Source organism: Prionailurus viverrinus, chromosome C1 (assembly GCF_022837055.1).
Source record: "Prionailurus viverrinus isolate Anna chromosome C1, UM_Priviv_1.0, whole genome shotgun sequence".
Taxonomy (NCBI): Eukaryota; Metazoa; Chordata; class Mammalia; order Carnivora; family Felidae; genus Prionailurus; species Prionailurus viverrinus.
The window spans coordinates 100,527,137-100,544,948 of NC_062568.1; the positions used below are offsets into that span (position 1 = coordinate 100,527,137).

General features: G+C 44.9%; 1 protein-coding gene and 1 pseudogene across 2 annotated transcripts; both read right to left on the reverse strand.

Annotated features, from left to right (window-relative positions):
- Positions 1–1,697: 1,697 nt before the first annotated feature.
- On the reverse strand, positions 1,698–3,410 carry LOC125171659 (60S ribosomal protein L24-like; annotated as a pseudogene).
- A 2,215-nt stretch (positions 3,411–5,625) lies between these two features.
- On the reverse strand, positions 5,626–17,320 carry NIFK (nucleolar protein interacting with the FHA domain of MKI67). Of its 2 annotated transcripts, XM_047872804.1 has the most exons (7): positions 17,135–17,319; positions 16,051–16,188; positions 10,371–10,479; positions 8,505–8,716; positions 7,190–7,255; positions 7,014–7,085; positions 5,626–6,401 (listed from the first exon to the last, which is right to left on the reverse strand). In XM_047872804.1, exons 1-7 carry the CDS (start codon positions 17,237–17,239, stop codon positions 6,213–6,215), a joined length of 891 nt encoding a protein of 296 aa, XP_047728760.1. In that variant the 5' UTR covers positions 17,240–17,319; the 3' UTR covers positions 5,626–6,212. The 2 variants fall into 2 exon arrangements, with proteins under 2 accessions (XP_047728760.1, XP_047728761.1); XM_047872805.1 differs by lacking the exon at positions 7,190–7,255 and having other exon boundaries at positions 17,135–17,320.
- Between the last annotated feature and the right edge of the window lie 492 nt (positions 17,321–17,812).

The window sequence follows — 17,812 nt, forward strand, 5'->3', positions numbered from 1 at the left end:
CAGGAAAAACATTTGAAATCATTTGCCTTGCTTTTAAATTTACTGATGTTGTGGGACGCCTGGGTGGCTCAGTCGGTTGAATGTCGGACTTTGGCTCAGGTCATGACCTCTCGGTTGACAAGTTCAAGCCCCGTGTCAGGCTCTGTGCTGACAGCCTAGAGCCTGGAGCCTGGTTCGGATTCTGTGTCTCCCTCTCTCTCTGCCTCTCTTCCGCTCATGCTCTCTCACTGTCTCAAAAATAAATACAAACATTAAAAAAATTATTTAAATTTACTGATGCTGCTTCCCTAACTCTTCATGCAGCTGTTCTCACTGAATGGCCAATAGTTTTATTTATTTTTTATCGTATTTATTTTAAATAAACTCTACACCCAACGTGGGGCTCAAACTCACAACCCCAAGATCAAGAGTTGCATGCTGTACTGACTGAGCCAGCCAGGCACCGTAAAAGGCTAATAGTTTTAAAAAGCATATTTTTTTTATTAAAAACATTTTTTTTAATGTTTTGATTTATTTTTGAGACAGAGAGAGATACAGCATGAGCAGGGGAGGGGCAGAGAGAGAGGGAGACACAGAATCCGAAGCAGGCTCCAGGCTCTGAGCTGTCAGCACAGAGCCTGACGCAGGGCTCGAACTCACGGACGGTGAGATCATGACCTGAGCTGAAGTCGGAAGCTCAGCCGACTGAGCCACCCAGCGCCCCTAAAAAGCATATTTTATCTGGACACATTTATTTAGCATCTACAAACACAGTTTAATTTCATCATTGGTAAATGGCTTTTCTTGCGTGGCTAACAAACAGGCCACTTGGGAACTTTAGTTACTGCCTCCTTATTTTTTTAGACAAGAAATCATATCCTGAGATACTCCATTCAAAGTATTCTAACTCTCCTGGCTGTTGCTTTCCTGTGAGCCGGGGATATTGTAATAAATGCTTAGTGTGCCAATGTCAACACATTCTCTCCCTCCCTCCCTCTCAATCTCTCTCTCTCTCTCTCTATATATATATATATGTTTTTTTTTGTTTTTTTTTGTTTTTTTTTTTTTTTTAGAGAGAGTGTGCATGCACAAGTGGGGGAGGAACAGAGAGCCCAATGTAGGGCTTGAACTCACGAAGCATGAGATCACGACCTGAGCTGAAGTCAGACCCTCAACTGACTGAGCCAGCCAGGTGCCCCTGGATTCTTTAATAGTCAGATGTTTATTTAAAAATCTGATCTGGGGGCGCCTGGGTGGCGCAGTCGGTTAAGCGTCCGACTTCAGCCAGGTCACGATCTCGCGGTCTGTGAGTTCGAGCCCCGCGTCAGGCTCTGGGCTGATGGCTCAGAGCCTGGAGCCTGTTTCCGATTCTGTGTCTCCCTCTCTCTGCCCCTCCCCCATTCATGCTCTGTCTTTCTCTGTCCCCAAAATAAATAAACGTTGAAAAAAAAAATTAAAAAGAAAAAAAATCTGATCTGTCAGGGTGCCCGGGTGGCTCAGTCAGTTAAGCGTCTGACTCTTGATTTTGGCTCAGGTCACGATCTCACGGTTCGTGGGATCGAGCTCTGCATCAAGCTCTGCGTCGGGCTCTGTGCTGACAGCACTGAGTGGGCTTGGGATTCTCTCTCCCCTCTCTCTCTGCCCCTCTCCTGCTTGTGCTCTCTCAAAAGAAATAAACTTAAAAAAAATAATAATAAAATAAAATCTGATCCACCAACTTATCGTTTTCTGCCAACTCAGGGTGCAGAAACCCTCCCAGGCTTTACCATCTTTTGCTTAGGTACTGCCTTCGTGGGAGCCTCAGCAGCTGTCTACAGGTGCTTGCTTAGCCTTTTTTGCTTCCTTGGTAGCCCTGATGGCTTATTCTCATTGAGCCTTCCTGACGTCAGGTTTCTGACCCCTCTTGGCCATTTTACCAGCATGAGATGCACCAGTGATGGCCCTCTGGAATTGGACCGTACAGGCGGGTTCTTTTCTTTTGAATTTCTTCTGTGCCTTTTTGTGTTTCTTCTGTAAAGTCCAGTTTCTCTGCTGAAGATTCCTCTTGGAAAGGAATGCTGACTTGCATTTTCATTAAGAAGTTAGAAAACCTTCCCCTCAGTCCCGGCATAGGGCCTCCCGTGTCCAGGGTAGATTTTGTACCCAGAGAAACTGACAGCTTGAACTTCGTGGCTGCAGCGGCCGCGAGAAGGAAAGATGGTGAAGAGAAAAAAAGCACAGCCGGAGCATCACCGCACAGCAGGCACAATTCTGTGCCATCTAATTTGATAAGAAAATAATCCACTCTGCACGGTGAGCCTATGTGTGACATTCGAAGTCTGCTTTTCTTGTTTTGAGCTGATGGGTACTAACTGGTAACAAAAACACATACAATTCATGGCATCCCAATAACATGGGGCAAAGTACATTGAGCTGGGGCGCCTGGGTGGCTCAGTCGGTTAAGCATCTTAGCTCAGCTCCGGTCATGATCTCACGGTTTGTGAGTTCAAGCCCCGCACTGGGTTTCTGATGGTGCAGAGCCTAGGATTGGCATTCTGTCTCCCCTTCTCTGTGCCCCTCTCCTTCTTGTGTGTCCATGCGCTCTCTCAAAATAAATAAACTTCTGGGGCGCCTGGGTGGCGCAGTCGGTTGGGCGTCCGACTTCGGCCAGGTCACGATCTCGCGGTCCAGGAGTTCGAGCCCCGCGTCGGGCTCTGGGCTGATGGCTCGGAGCCTGGAGCCTGTTTCCGATTCTGTGTCTCCCTCTCTCTCTGCCCCTCCCCCGTTCATGCTCTGTCTCTCTCTGTCCCAAAAATAAATAAAAACGTTGAAAAAAAAAATTAAAAAAAAAACTTAAAAAAAATATATATATGGTTGTGTTCCAACCAACCTTTACTTAAGAACACTCAGCTTTGCACTTCATAGAATTTTCATCTGCTGTAACTTTGACTTTTTAAACCTTTAAAAACGTAAAATCACAACAGGCAGCATCTGACTTGGCCACCACACAGGATGCCCCATGACATAGTTCACTTTGGGCCACAGGACTATTTCTGCCTCAAGTGTAAAATAATTGTGTGTGTGTGTGTGTGTGTGTGTGTGTGTGTGTGCATACACACCCACTTCTGGGTTAAAGGATAGCAGCCATCTGCATCACAGCCACTGTATGGGAGGACAGCTGTCCTGGGTTCCCTAACCTGGGTCAGTCCTTGAACAAGAGACAGCCTTTGCAGTGGACAGCTGACTTTGGAATTCCTACCAGCACAGCTGATCTGAATTTCCATCTCATGCCACCAATCAGCCAGGGTTCCGGTTTCTGGAACATAATGATCAGTTGCCTCGGATGTGGTCACACAATATTGCAGATACTACCGGCAAAATACAGAAAGCCTCACTTTACACTGGTTTGCTCACTGGCCACCCCATTTCACAGCAAACATACAGTCTGTCATGTCTCTCGTTGAACCTAGTATGTGGATTGATTCTTCTTCCTTTAGCTTTTTGCTCACTATATAATAATAACACATACTTTTGCTTCCACATTATTTAAATGCTTATCTTCTCACTTCAAATAACTACATTTTTACAGTCCTGGTCATACTGATTGTAGTTTTGAATTGTACCCTCTTGTTTGCTCCGTATCACTGCAAAATTTTATATTTTACTGCCTGAGAATTTCCATTCAATTCTCGTCTGTTTTTCTCACTACAAAACTTGAGAATCAAAACACCAGCTTGATGGATTTTCTTGAAGACCCTCATCTAGTCCACAGGAAGATATTCTTTAGAAGCACAGAATTTCTATTTCTTACAAAAAATACCCATGGCCACGACACGCTAGAGATGGAATTCCCCCCCTCCCAGCTCCAGGGCACATTTAAAAAAATAATTTGCACGTTAAATGCTGATGAATGGTGCCAGCCTGAACGGGGTGGATGGGTGGCAGGCTGGGAAGAAGGAAGTATTCAACTCCTCTTGCAATGTACACGTGTGAGCTTCACAGTGCATATGCCCGCTGGGAGGTGAAGGTGCAATGACGTGCTTCCCGGAGCTTTCCCAGGAGGGGAACCAGACGGACATCCAGATCCACAAGGCTGAGAAGTGGTTCAAAAAGGGGAGCAAGATGTTACGCATCAAATACGTATTGATGGGAATGCAAGCTGGTGCAGCCACTCTGGAAAACAGTATGGAGGTTCCTCAAAAAACTAAAACCGCCCTACAACCCAGCAATTGCACTACTAGGTATTTACCCAAGGGATACAGGTGTGCTGTTTTGAAGGGACACATGCACCCCCATGTTTATAGCGCCAAAGTATGGAAAGAGCCCAAATGTCCGTTGATGGATGAATGGATAAAGAAGATGTGGTGTGTGTGTGCGTGTATATATATACATATATATATATATATATATATATATATAATGGAATATTACTTGGCAATCAAAAAGAATGAAATCATTTCCAATGACATGGATGGAACTAGAGGGTATTGTGCTAAGCGAAATTAGTTAGAAAAAGACAAAAATCATATGACTTCACTCATATGAGGACTTTAAGAGACAAAACATGAACACAAGGGAAGGGAAACAAAAACAATATAAAAACAGGGAGGGGGACAGAACAGAAGAGACTCATAAATATGGAGAACAAACTGAGGGTTACGGGAGGGGCTGTGGGAGGGGGGATGGGCTAAATGGGTAAGGGGCTTAAGGAATCTACTCCTGAAATCATTGTTGCACTACATGCTAATTTGGATGTAAATTTAAGAAATTAAAAAAACAAAAATACTTATTGAGTGTATTCTAGGCCAGCTACCATTCTAGACGTAAAAATCTGCTCTCTGCATACACTGGAAACAAATCCTTATTTGCATTTTATGTCAGAACACCTAGCTCAGTGTCTCATTATTAAAGACTTAACAAATACCAGATGAAAAAATGTTTGGTGGCAACGGGCATTTTTAGTAAATCTGGATTAGCTAAACAAAAGCAAATTTCAAGAGTATCAGAAACTTTAAAATAGTTGAGAAGGCGAAAACCTACTAGTTTACTTCACGACACCCAGGTCCTTATGATGGAATACTAGTCAACCGTAAAAAAAAAAAAAAAATCTTGCCATTTGCAACAACATGGATGGAGCTGGAGTATTACGCTAAGCAAAACGTCAGCCAGAGAAAGACAAATACCATGATTTCACTCACATGTGGAATTTAAGAAACAAAGAGAAAAAATGAAAAAAAAAAAAAGGCAAACCAAGAAATACTCTTTTTTAAAGAAAAATATTTATATTTGAGTGACACAGAACCTGAAGCAGGCTCTTGGCTGTCGGCACAGAGCCCGATGCAGGGCTCGAACTCACACGCTGACATCATGACCTGAGCTGAAGTTGGATGCTTCACCGACTGAGCCCCCCAGGAGCCCTGAAACAGACTCTTAACTATAGAGAACTGATGGTCCCCAGAGGGGAGGTGGGTGGGGGATGGGTGAAACTGGTGATGGGGATTGAGAAGGACACTTGTGATGAGCGCCGGGTGTTGTATGAAGTGTGTGTGTGTGTGTGGGGGGGGTGGTCACTGTACTGCACACCTGAAACCAATATGGCACTCTATGGTAACTACACTGGAATTTAAATAAGCACTTAAAAAGGAAGACACCCAAATCCCACTTGCATATAAATGAATTGTAGAAAAAGTTTATTTGCTGGTCACTGATTCTTGAGATACAATTCCACATTGATGATACGAACACAAAATGAGTCATTAAACCTTGCTAGCCCCCCAAAGACTTAACTTGGTAAAAGCGGTCACGTACATATACTTGAAGGGCTTTCTCACTCTCCAAGTAATTTAACTTCCGGTTTCCACCACATGATGTTCAAGTGCTCTTATGGGTTAGCCGTGCACAGTCTAACAGAGAACCATGTAGATGGTCAAGCAAGAGTCTGTATTCTTTATCTGATGGTAACAATAAAAGCTGCAGGAAGTGGGGACTTTTCTATCCAGGAAGAGAAACTAAAGACAGCTATGAAATGTGCAAAGAAAACTAGAGACCAGGACAAGGAGGCGGCGTGAGCCCAGCTAGTGCACGCTGAAATGCCAGCAAGGGCAGGTAAGCCGGTTACTGACCGCTTTCCTTACTGACAGTTTGTCCTCCAAGAACCCTGTCAATGGTTGCATTTCACTGCACGTAGTTAAATACAAAGAATTAGCCCTCACAATAAAATCACATTTTTCAGAAGAAACATAATACGTTTAGAATCACTGATTGCCTTTTCTTCGTCTTTTTTTCCTTGAGCGTGTAGGTGTTTGAGTCTGCTGTGTTTCTTCTTTTACATCAGGTACAGGCTGTTTGAAAACTATTTCGTTATCTTTATCGTCAACATTCATTTTAGCCACTTCCGATTTTCGCTTCTCCAAAAATGTTGGTGTGCAAACTGGTGTGGGGCCCTGGATTCAATGAGTAAAACATTGTAATAGAGAAATAAAGGAAGATATTAGGAATGACTTTACCCCCCCCCCCCATACTCCTTGCCCTATATTTTTACAAGTTCCCCTGTGTTATTTTAGGCCTGTTTGTACCTTTTGGTGATACAAGTGCACATAACACAGCCTAGGCCCTTACCAAAGTTAGTATCAAGCTCACAATTAACTGGAATAGAACGTGCTCCATTATAGGGTATTAGGGAGAAAACTAGTCTCACATTTGTAAAGACAGTAGCCTCATTTCTCCCTACTGACTCAGTCACTTTGCCGAAAAGGTAAACTGCCATACGCTCACAGTAACTTTTGCTAAGCTCACTGCATCTGCTAAATCACCAGGGTTTACTAAAACAATCACAAGGTTAAATTTGAAATTTTAATAAAGTGACAGCAGCATGGACTGCTTTTCCTCTTTTATCTTTTTAAAGTAATCTCTACACCCATCATGGGGCTAGAACTCACAACCCTGAGATTAAGAGTCACACGCTCCACCAACTGAGCCAGCCAGGTGCCCCCGCTTTTCCTCTTTCAAATCATTTCTATAATACCCCATTGCCACAACAGTGAACACAATTTTACCTGGCTATCCACAGTCTGCTCAGGGGTGCCAGGAATGCACGGAGCTTTTTTCTTCTTCTTCTTTGATAAGACCTTCAATAAATTTTAAGAGACGTTACCAATCTGCGTATTTATCAGTGACAGTAGTCTTATCTTTCCCTCATACCTGGCATATAACATGATAAAAACAATTTTACCTGGCTATTTGTAGATTTCTGAAGACCAGTGTCTGAAGCACTTCTTTTTTTCTTTTTACATAAAACCTTAAATAAAGAAATGAACTGGCAATGTCACATACGTATGCCATTTACATGCTTAACTTACCATTAGATCCTTACACGCATAATCAGTAAATGCTCTCCAAATGACAAAGCATTTCAATTTAAAAACCAAAACCCATGATCTTAAGGCAAAACTGGGAGAGAGACCCTCACTAAGGAATGGGCACAGCTGTGGAGGCTGAAGTAGGGCCAAACCTGAAGTTGGCCATACAGAAACCCGAGTCAGATGTGAACCAGAGGAACGGTAACAACAAAAGCTACAGTTGGTTAAAGTCCGACTCTTGATATTGGCTTGGGTTGTGATGTCAACTGGGCTCCGCATGGACAGTGTGGAGCCTGCTTGGGATTCTCTTTCTCTCAAAAAAACAAAACAAAACAAACAAAAAATATATATATACACACACAAATATATATATTAAAAAAAAAAAAGAAACGTGAACTGGAAGAATGCGAAAAAGCGGGCCCTGTCTTAGCCAAGTTCAGGATTGGGCAACGAAACAGAGCTGCTCTTGCAAAAGCCAGCAAACAGGCTACGGGAGAGGCATTTCTTGCAGGCCTGTTTTGCAGCTTCACTGTCCCGGCTCCCACACGGTTCCCACGAGCGCCAGGGCCCTGGGACGGTGACACGCTCTTTTAACACCTACTGCGAAAGCGTATGTTTAGGATTCGAGCAAGAAGTGAACAGCTAGGAATTTGAAAATCCTAACTCATTTTCGTTAAGTTGTCTCGTATATTTCAACCCCTGGCTCATTTAATTCGCAGAACTGACGCTTATTGGTTAATTCCGATCTGTATGTTAAGAAGAATATTTCTAATTCCAAAATCAGAATGGCAATAAGAAAGATCGTTGATTCACAGCCTTGATGTTTAAGGAGAGCATATAATAAACCAAACATTTCATTCTGAATGACATCTTCAATAGTTTTCTATAAGCATTATAGTTTTTGGTTAAACAGTGGTTTAACTTCAGTAACTTAAAAACAGATCATAAAAATTTTGCAAATGACCTAATCCCTTTCAAGAGTTTCCTCTTCTGTATAATGGAAATAACGGGATCTGCGCTAACAAACTTTTAGAAGAAACCTACAGTGCAAGGTTTCAAAAACTTAGACAAAGCCTCAACACTGGGCTAGACACTTTATGTATAAAACCATAAACAGGCTGTAATTATTGAGGAACAAAGCCCACCCCGTGAAAAACTATGAAAAACATTTTGTGAAAGAATATTTACCAGTGGAGGAAAATCATAATCAATTCCTTTTTTGGCTAATCTCTTCCTGAGTAACTTTTCCTTCTTTTTAAATCGCTCCTCCATCTGTAGCTTTTGAAGAAGTGTCCGATTCTGATTATACCGTTTCACTGCTGGATAGGATGGCTTTTTAAATGGAATATGCCACTCTCTGAAAAGTTCTTCGTGTACCTTTTCAGGTGGTATAAAATGACCTAGATGTAAGAGAAAGAAAGAAAAGTGTTTCTAAACCAACGCGACGGAGAGGATTCAATGTTTTTGTCAAGATGATGGGTCTCCCGTTTTCAAGAGCAAGAGTGAAAGAATACGGGGGTGGGGGGGGGAGGGCGGCTAAAGGAAAGGCACACAGCCAACAATTATTGTTAAACGCCAAGAACTAATCCAGGAGCCAGGAATACGTGAGTGAACAAGAGGAGTCGTAGAAGGGCATGTCGTGGTGGCATCAAGTCTGGGGGCGGGGGTCCTTAAAGCTCGCAGGATCTCAGACTGTGTGACCTGCCGTAGCAGAAAGATCCCGTTCAGCTCATCTCTGCGTACCTACCTCTCCAGGACTCAGCCAGCTTCCCCTGATCTCCATCTCTCTGCTTACGGGCCCTTTGCAGGCCGTGGCGGCACAACGGGACCGTTCGCAAAGGCAGGCCCAACCCTCGGCATCGACTTTCAACCGACAGGTGGGGAGTTGGTTAAGTACCCCAGTTCCCTCGCCTGGGGGTTGGGGTAACTCGGTCTCCCCGTGCTACCCAGCAGGATGGAGCCCAGCCGCCTATGCACTACAGTGCTTGCCAGCTCACCCTCAGTGACTTCCTTCTCCCCGGATTTCTCTACTCCCTACAAGTATTTTCCTCGGCTCACCTCCAAAACACACTACTTCCACTCAAAAAAAAAAAAAAAAAAAAGAGACAACGTGGCTAATCCTCCATTTGAACTCCTAACAGAGCTCAGAACCTCTCGTGTGATCTTTCAAAGTCAGACCCAGCACAGCACTGATCCTACACATGCCGTCCTGACATGTTTTCAGTCGCCTCTTGGGCCCATCTCCTCCCGGCAAGAGCCATGCTTTTTATGTGCGAAATGAATCCATGACCTCGACGAGGCTGCTGGGGTTCTCTCTCCCAGCGGCGGGAACCGAGGGAGAGTGACGCTGCCTGGGCAGGTCGTCAGCCGCGTGTGTGGCTCTGGCACCTGGGATGGTCACACAATCCCACCATCAGCGCAGAGAAGCCAAAATTTAGACTCTGCCTCCAGAGGCACCGGGCTGCGGACAGGGGTGCTCTGCGAATACAGAGCTGGCAGCTCCACTCTCCGTGGGCCGCACTGAGCTGGCGTCGCCCCCCTCTACTCCTCTCTTGCGGACGAGCCATGGCCACCGCCACCGTCATTCACGCGACTCTCAGATGGGATTTCTTGCCTTTAACCTTATCCCATCTAGGACCCATTAATGGCTTCCCCTTGCCCTCAGGATATCTTCTCAACTCCCAGATTTACATGCCTTCGGTAACCTGCCCTCCTCTCATCTCCTGGCTCCCCTCACACTCCTTCACAGGCAAATAAGTACCATCAGTCACCTCTCGCTTTGCACGTGCTGTCCCCTGGCACACTCCCATTTAATCTTCAGGTTTCCACCTAAAGACCCTTCCTCGGGGGAGCCTTGCACATCCCATGAGTGATCGGGCACCTGCCCTTCCACGCACTCCTAGTGACTCGTCCTACTTCCATCTCGGCACACACGGCTCTCACTCTAGCAGATTTTAAAATCCCAACTGGAAATCTGTCTAGAAAATGCACTCCTATCTCTGCACTTAAGTCCTTACAATGCATCCCCACAGAATGCGAGAGAAGAGCACTTACACTTCAAGAGTCTTTCACCAAAAAGGTAGTTGTTCATTGTTTCACCAACTATCTTGGCAACATCTTCAGACGCAAACTCCACAAACGCGTAGCCTTTACTATTTCCAGTCTGCAATGGAACACCCACCACCAAAAGTAGAACAATCAAATTCTTACCAGTAGTGAAACTCTTAAAATGCCATTAACTTAAATAACGTACGTAAGCCCCATTACCGAATAACATTACGACACCTTTAATTCTAACTTCAATGCACGGTGTGGGGACTGTTATGGGAAAAGAAAAAATCCAAAATAGTCTGAACTATCTTGAGTTGTTCCTGGGATTTCTTTTTGTATTTTTCATTTCATTTGCTTATTTTGAGAGCGAGTGAGCAAACAGGGGAGGGGCAGAGAGAGGGAGAGAGAATCTCAAGCAGGCTCCACACTGTCAGTGCCAAGCCCAACTCAGGACTTGAATCCGTGAAATGTGAGATCATGACCTGAGTTGCAACAAGAGTCAGACGCTTGGACTGAGCCACCCATGCGCCCCTGAGGTATACCTGAGATTCTGATCACGTGATAAATACACTACTAGTACAACTGGAATTTACTGTATAAAGGAAATCTGGTAGGGCCCACAGTCCTTTACTCATCACCAGTTTCAATGGTAGTCACTTTATTCGTGTATTAACAATGCCCAGCAGAGGGGTGCCTGGCTGGCTCAGTCTGTAGAACATGGGACTCTTGGTCTCAGGGCTGTAAGGTCTAGCCCCACGACCGCACGCTGGGAGTGGAGCCTACTCAAAACAAAACAAAACAAAACAAAACAAAACAAAACAAAAAACAGGCGTCTGGGTGGCTCAGTCAGTTAAGCATCTGACTCCTGACTTTGGCTCAGGTTAAGATCTCATGGTTTGTGGGTTCAAGTTCTGTGATGGGCTCTGCACTGACGGTGCAGAACCTGCTTGGGATTCTCTCTCCCTCTCAAAATAAATAAATACTTAGGTTGTTTTTTTTTTTCCCTTAAGTTTATTGATTTATTTCGAAGGTGGGGGGAGGGGGCAGAGAATCCCAAGCTGACTCTGCACTGTCAGTGTGCGGAGCCTGATCTGGGGCTCGAACTGGAGAACTGTGAGACTGTGACCTGAGCCGAAATCAAGAGTCGGTCGCTTAACTGACTGAGCCACCCAGGCACCCCAAATAGTTAACATTTAAAAAACAAAACAAAACCCAAAACAACGCTCAGCAGATAGCGTGGTGGTTCACAAAGAAAGCAGGTAATATAATTTTCATTCTACACATAAGAACTGGGAAGACACTAACTCCTCAGTGTCACCAAGCTAATCGATAAAATACTGTGTTCATTTTCGGGGCACCTGGGTGACTCCGCTGGCAGCCAGCTCTTGATCTGAGCTCAGGTCCTGACCTCAAGGTTGTGAGTTCAAGCCCCGTGTTGGACTCCACACCCAGCATGGCACCAAATAAATAAACAAATAAATATTGTGTTCCTTTTCACGTTTTCTAGTGACCGGTCGTCTTCATGACTGATGGTAAAGGGATGCTGCCAGCATCTCCTGAAATGCACATCCTGGGTTCCTGCCCTCCACACAACATAGTGTATCTTCTCACTTGTCTTAATAACAAGAGCACGGGTTCTAGAGTCCAAATGCCCAAGTCTGGATCCTAGCTGTGACAGTTAGGCAAGTAATGTTAAGCCTCAGTGTTTCATTCTATTAAATGGGGAAAGAATAAGCACTCTCGCGGGGCTGCTATGAAGAAATAATCTGTAAGCGCTCCAGGGGATGTTAGTCAGGTACTTGAATGTTCTTTAGAGTGGCAGAGGATGCCATCCCCAAATATGCTACTCCGGCATAAGGATTATTTTGAGCTGAGGGCAACCGGGAAGTAGTGGATAACGAAAAAGCCCCTTGCCGTCCTCCATTTGCCTAAGGGCAGGACACGAATTTACAGGGTTCCGGCCAGAAAATCTAGGAGTGTAGGTGGAAGCCAATCTTTCTTCCCTTACGGCTCCAATTATCAGTAACGATAACTATTTCACAATTTTGCATTAAACATATCTTTGGCTACGGATCAACACTGGTGACGAAATTAAGGAAATGAGCAGGAGGCTCGTTTGTAACACAGCGGTGCCGCTAACTAGCAGCTCTGGGTGCGTCGGCTGTCAGTTACCTGCAGCAAGATTGTGGTAAAACTTTGTATGTCTGAAAATCCCTCATAATACCACCTCTTTTTTTTTTTTTTTAAGTTTGTTTGTTTGTTTATTTATTAAGAGGCAGGGAGGGAGGGAAGGTGGGTGTAAGCAGGGGAGGGGCAGAGACAAATCCCAAGCAGACTCCACACCATCAGTCCAGAACCCTATGCGGGGCTTGATCCCACAAACTGAGAGATCATGATATGCGCGGAGGTGCGCTGGATGCTTAACTGACTGAGCCATCCAGGTGCCCCCTATAATCCCAACTCTTAACAGGGAGGGGGAAGATGGTGGAGTGGAAGACACACACTGATTCCAACTTACTGTACCACATTGTAAACAAGCATAAACCTTCTGAAAAGTGACTCGAAAATACATGTCAAGTGTCTAAAAAAAGAAACAAAAAAACAAAAAAAGCCAGGGGTACCTGGTGGGCTCAGTTGGTAGAGCATGTGACTCCTGATCTTAGGGTTGTAAGTTTGAGCCCCACACTGGGTGTAGAAATTACTTACAAATAAAACCTGTAGGGGCGCCTAGGTGGTTCAGTCGTTAAGTGTCTGACTCTTGATTTTGGCTCAGGTCATGATCTCCTGGTTTGTGGGATTGAGCCCTGTGTTGGGCTCTGCTCTGACAGCATGGAGCCTGCTTGAGACTGAGATTCTTTCACCTTCTCCCATCCTTCCTTTCTTCCTCTGTCTCTCCCCTGCTTACCCGTGAGCTCTCAAAATAAACTAAAAAAAAAAAAAAAAAAAGCGCCAAGCTTTTACCTAGTGGTATCAGAATGTTGGAAGTACTATGCAAACAGTCAAAATTGGGGTGAGTGGGGAAGGTGGCAGCTTTATTATGCAACAATGCTGAAAATGGTACATTTTAGTGCATCTCCTTAAGGAGCAAGCTTTCTAAAAGAAAACTGACCTGAACTCTTCTTCAAAAAAGCCAATGTCAAGAAAAGCAAAACAATTAAGCCAAAAGGGCAAGAAGACTGTTCTAGATATGCTAAAGAGCTAGAACCAAACACAATGCATGAACCTTGACTGGATTTCAGAATGGGTAGGGGAAGAATAATCTTCTGATTATTAACTGAAAAAATTGACCTAAAGAATAAAATATAAACTTGAAACAAATATGACATGTATGTTCATTCATACATGAACATGTAGTAAAAACTTAAACACACATAAAGGGGTTCCTGGTGCTAGCTTAGTAGGTTATGCGTCTGGCTCTTGGTTTCGGCTCAGGTCATGATCTTATGGTGGTGGGACTGAGCCCCATGGAGGGCTCCGTGCTGAGCATAGAGCCTGATTGGGATTCTCTCTTGCTCTTAAAAAAAAAAAAGAGTAATGAAAAGAACTGGATTCATGAATAGTAATTCCCTGGACTTGGGGAGAAAATGAAAAGGATTGGGGAAGGGTACAAAAGGGGACCTCAAGTCTACCTATAATTTATTTCTTAAAGAACAAAGATCTGAAACAAGTATGAGATATAGCTGACACCTGATGAAAGTGAATGGTGGATCACTGAATAGTCATCAAATATGCCAGCAGACTTTAGGATGTTTAAAATACCTCACCCACATAATACACAACCATTACAAAGAGGCAAATGGAAAAACAAGGGAGGAATACCGACAAATGTTATTTTGCTTAGGATGGGAGACACTAGGGCATTTTAAGGTTAAAATTCTCTTTAATGTCGAGATGTTGCTTTGACAACAAAAAACTTCGGATCTATGCTTTTATGACAATCAGCAGATGACAGGTGCATCTCTCTCCCCTCACACACCAAATCGAATATAAAAGTTAACTTTGATACAACGTGAAAAAAGTGTATCAAGAAAAAACAGATTCCAACAGTGAGACGTCTATGGTTATAACCCAAAGCAGATGTGTGCAGGGAAGAAAATACAGTGGCCGTTCCTCTATTAGGAAAACAAAGCATATAAAATTTTTCTTTACTAGAAAGAAGATACAATATAACAGCAACATTTATAAAGGATTTACTGCCGGTATCAGTCACTGTTCTAAAACTTTACATTCATTACCTTCTTTAATTTTTCATCATATTCTTCTAGGAGGTGGATGCTATTTTATTTTATTCACATTTTACAGACAAGAAAATTGAAACATGGAGAAATTACATAACTGGTCCAAGGTCATACAATGAGTGACCTGTACAACCAGGGTTCAAACCTAGGTGGTCTGGCTTCAGTGTCCTTATACTTAATTACTCAGTATATAGCCCTTTGCTATCATAGGGATGCCTGTGCCAGAGGCTAATACAAGACATTCGTACTTGAGGCACCTGGGTGGCTCAGTTGTTTGCATGTCTTGACTTTGACTCAGGTCATGATCAGGCGTGTGAGTTCGAGCCCCACATTGGGCTCACTGCTGTCAGCAAAGAGCCCACCCCGGAGACTCTGTTCCCCTTTTTCTGCCCCTCCCCCACTTGTGCTCTGTCTGTCTGTCTCTCTCTCAAAATAAACATTAAAAATAAATATTCTCAGGGCGCCTGGGTGGTTCAGTCAGTTGAGTGCCTGACTTCGGCTCAGGTCATGATCTCACAGCTCGTGAGTTTGAGCCCCGTGTCGGGCTCTGTGCTGACAGCTCAGAGCCTGGAGTCTGCTTCGGATTCTGTGTCTCCCTCTCTCTCTGCCCCTAACCCACTCGCATTCTGTCTCTGTCTCTCTCAAAAATAAATAGACATTAAATAAATAAACAAACAAACATTTTTGTGGTGGCTGAGTGGCTCAGTCAGTTGAGTGTCTGACTTCAGCCTAGTTCGTGATCTTGCTTGTCCTAAGTTCAAGCCCCAAATCAGGCTCTGTGCTGACGGCTCAGAGCCTGGAGCCTGCTTCGAATTCTGTGTCTCCCTCTCTCTCTCTGCCCCTCGTCTGCTCATGTCCTATCTCTCAAAATAAACATTAAAAAAATTTTTTTTTAAATATTAAAAAAAAAAAAGATAGGGGCGCCTGGGTGGCTCAGTCGGTTAGGCAGCCAACTTCCGCTCAGGTCACGATCCCACGGTCTGTGAGTTCAAGCCCTGCGTCGGGCTCTGTGCTGACAGCTCAGAGCCTGGAGCCTCCTTCATATTCTGTGTCTCCCTCTCTCTGACCCTCCCCTGTTCATGCTCTGTCTCTCCCTGTCTCAAAAATAAATAAACGTTAAAAAAAAAAAAAAGCTCTGTTTAAAAAAAAAAAGATATTCATACTTGCTCTTCAAACTGAAGTTCATGTACCCGTGGCCTAGTAACCATAGAATAAATAGGATTCATTTATCAGGATTATCAATTTAAATTGAGGATTTGGAGCAATTTAAAAAAAATAGCAAAACAAACATTTACATTAATACTGATTGTGCCTTTGACTGTGGCAGGTTCTAAATCTTACCCTCCCCTTTCTGATATGAACTGTGATAAACAATAGTATATGAACGTGCACTGTAAAGTGTCATAACTTACTTACTTGTAAGATATAAAACGATCTAATCTTACCCGTTTACTTCTGGACAGTCTGAATCTCGTAACAGTGCCAAACTGGGAGAAATATGCTCGGATCTGGGTTTCGTAAAGTGCTGGAGGTAAGTGGCCCACATAGATTACTCCAGGAGTAAGTTTCTCTTTCTCCTTTCGCTGAAGACGTAAAGACCAGGTAAACAAAACTTTTAATTAAAAAAAAATCACATTGCAACACAACTTCAAGACTGCTGGCTTTCAGTCGAAGACAAAAGACTTGCCCTGCATTTCCAATGACAGAGTAGTAATTAAAAACTTTGGTGTTTAACATCTACCTCCCCAAGAGGGCAGCGGTCAAGTGGTAGAGAGTCTTAGCCTCCAGTATCGCAGCACCCAGCGCCCTGTAAACGCTCAGTAAGTATATGCTGAATCGACGGATAGGCAATATTTGCACACATCGTTTTAAATCTTCTGGCCAAACTCCACACAAACATACCCTTCAATTTTGCTTGCAGTTCACCGTTTACTCACACCCACTGAACTGAACAATTTGAAGACACGGACTTTCACGATCCCGAACAACCTTCTAGCACCTCAGTCATGCCCTTGCTTTCTATAAGCAAGAACTTTCAATTTTGCCAAATGTGTGTTTTATGCTTAAAAACCAAGGCAAATACAACTTGATGTCACGGGCCGTAGTCAGCCAATGAAACTCGGCAAACACGGTCTTTTAAGAACTCCAAGATCACCAACTGGGCAAACAAAACTCTCAAATTCGGGGGCAAGGCGGAGGCGTGACAGCTCTAACCTGGGGTTGATTCCATTCCCAACAGCTGGCTCTCTCCCCTGGCATCACCCCGATTACCTCCCGCGTATTTCCATAGGAGACCCCTAAGGCCTACACAGCCAAACTCCATCTCTCGATAGGCATACCCCTTCCGGTCTCGGGGAGGCCTTTGGCCTCCAAGCTCGTTTAGGCCGGCGGGCCACCCCGACAGACGCTGGCGCGAGGAAGGCGAGGAGCGCGGGGGCAGGGAACCGCACGGGCTTCCGCGTTGTCCCGGAGACCCCCGGACCCGGCTTGCCGCCTCCCCTCTCAGTTCGGCCCGCGGTGGCTGCTCACCTGGGTTGCGCGCCGGCGAGACTGCGCCACCTTCTTCTGAAACTTGGCCTCCTCCTGCGGGTTCAGCGACAGAAACGGCTTAGCCGGGCCTGCAAAGACCGCCATGGCGACAGCTTCCAAGCCGAAGAGCTCCACGCGGCGGCCCCGGAAACGCCGAGGCCTCAGGACCTCCAAAGCGGAAGTGGAGGCAGGAGACCTGCGCGGCGAGGCGCGGGGGGCGGGGCATAAAGCGCGGGATGGGGCGGAGCCGGGAGGGGCCCGAGCGAACACGGGCGCCCACTGCTGGCCGGGCCCCGCTTGGCCTTGCTCTCTTTCAGGCCACCTGTCTAAAATGGCAGACGCTAACTTGTTCCCGTCTACGTTGCGGCCAACCAATTTCAAAGAGAGGTTCGAGCCCCACGTTGGGTGTAGATTCCTTAAACATAAAATCTATAAAAACAAATAAAACACAACCAAGTACATTTGAAGATCTAAATCGCTTTATTAAATGACTCATGAACCAGGCGGCATCCTATCTACCAAGTAGAAAGGAACTCCATGGAGCTGCAGAAAAGGAAAGGTTTTTAAAGGCAAAGGGCGGGGGGGGGGGGGGCGCCTGGGTGGCGCAGTCGGTCAAGCGTCCGACTTCAGCCAGGTCACGATCTCGCGGTCGTGAGTTCGAGCCCCGCGTCGGGCTCT

What these genes read in the sequence shown, in the direction of transcription:
- NIFK (XM_047872804.1), bottom strand. Translation starts at nt 17,239, where the DNA reads ATGGCGGTCTTTGCAGGCCCGGCTAAGCCGTTTCTGTCGCTGAACCCG. An exon ending in TGGTGAAAGACTCTTGAAGT is followed by an intron (nt 8,717 to 10,370) that starts GTAAGTGCTCTT and finishes TCTTACATCTAG; the next exon opens with GTCATTTTATACCACCTGAA. An exon ending in AGAAATCTACAAATAGCCAG is followed by an intron (nt 7,086 to 7,189) that starts GTAAAATTGTTT and finishes AATTTATTGAAG; the next exon opens with GTCTTATCAAAGAAGAAGAA.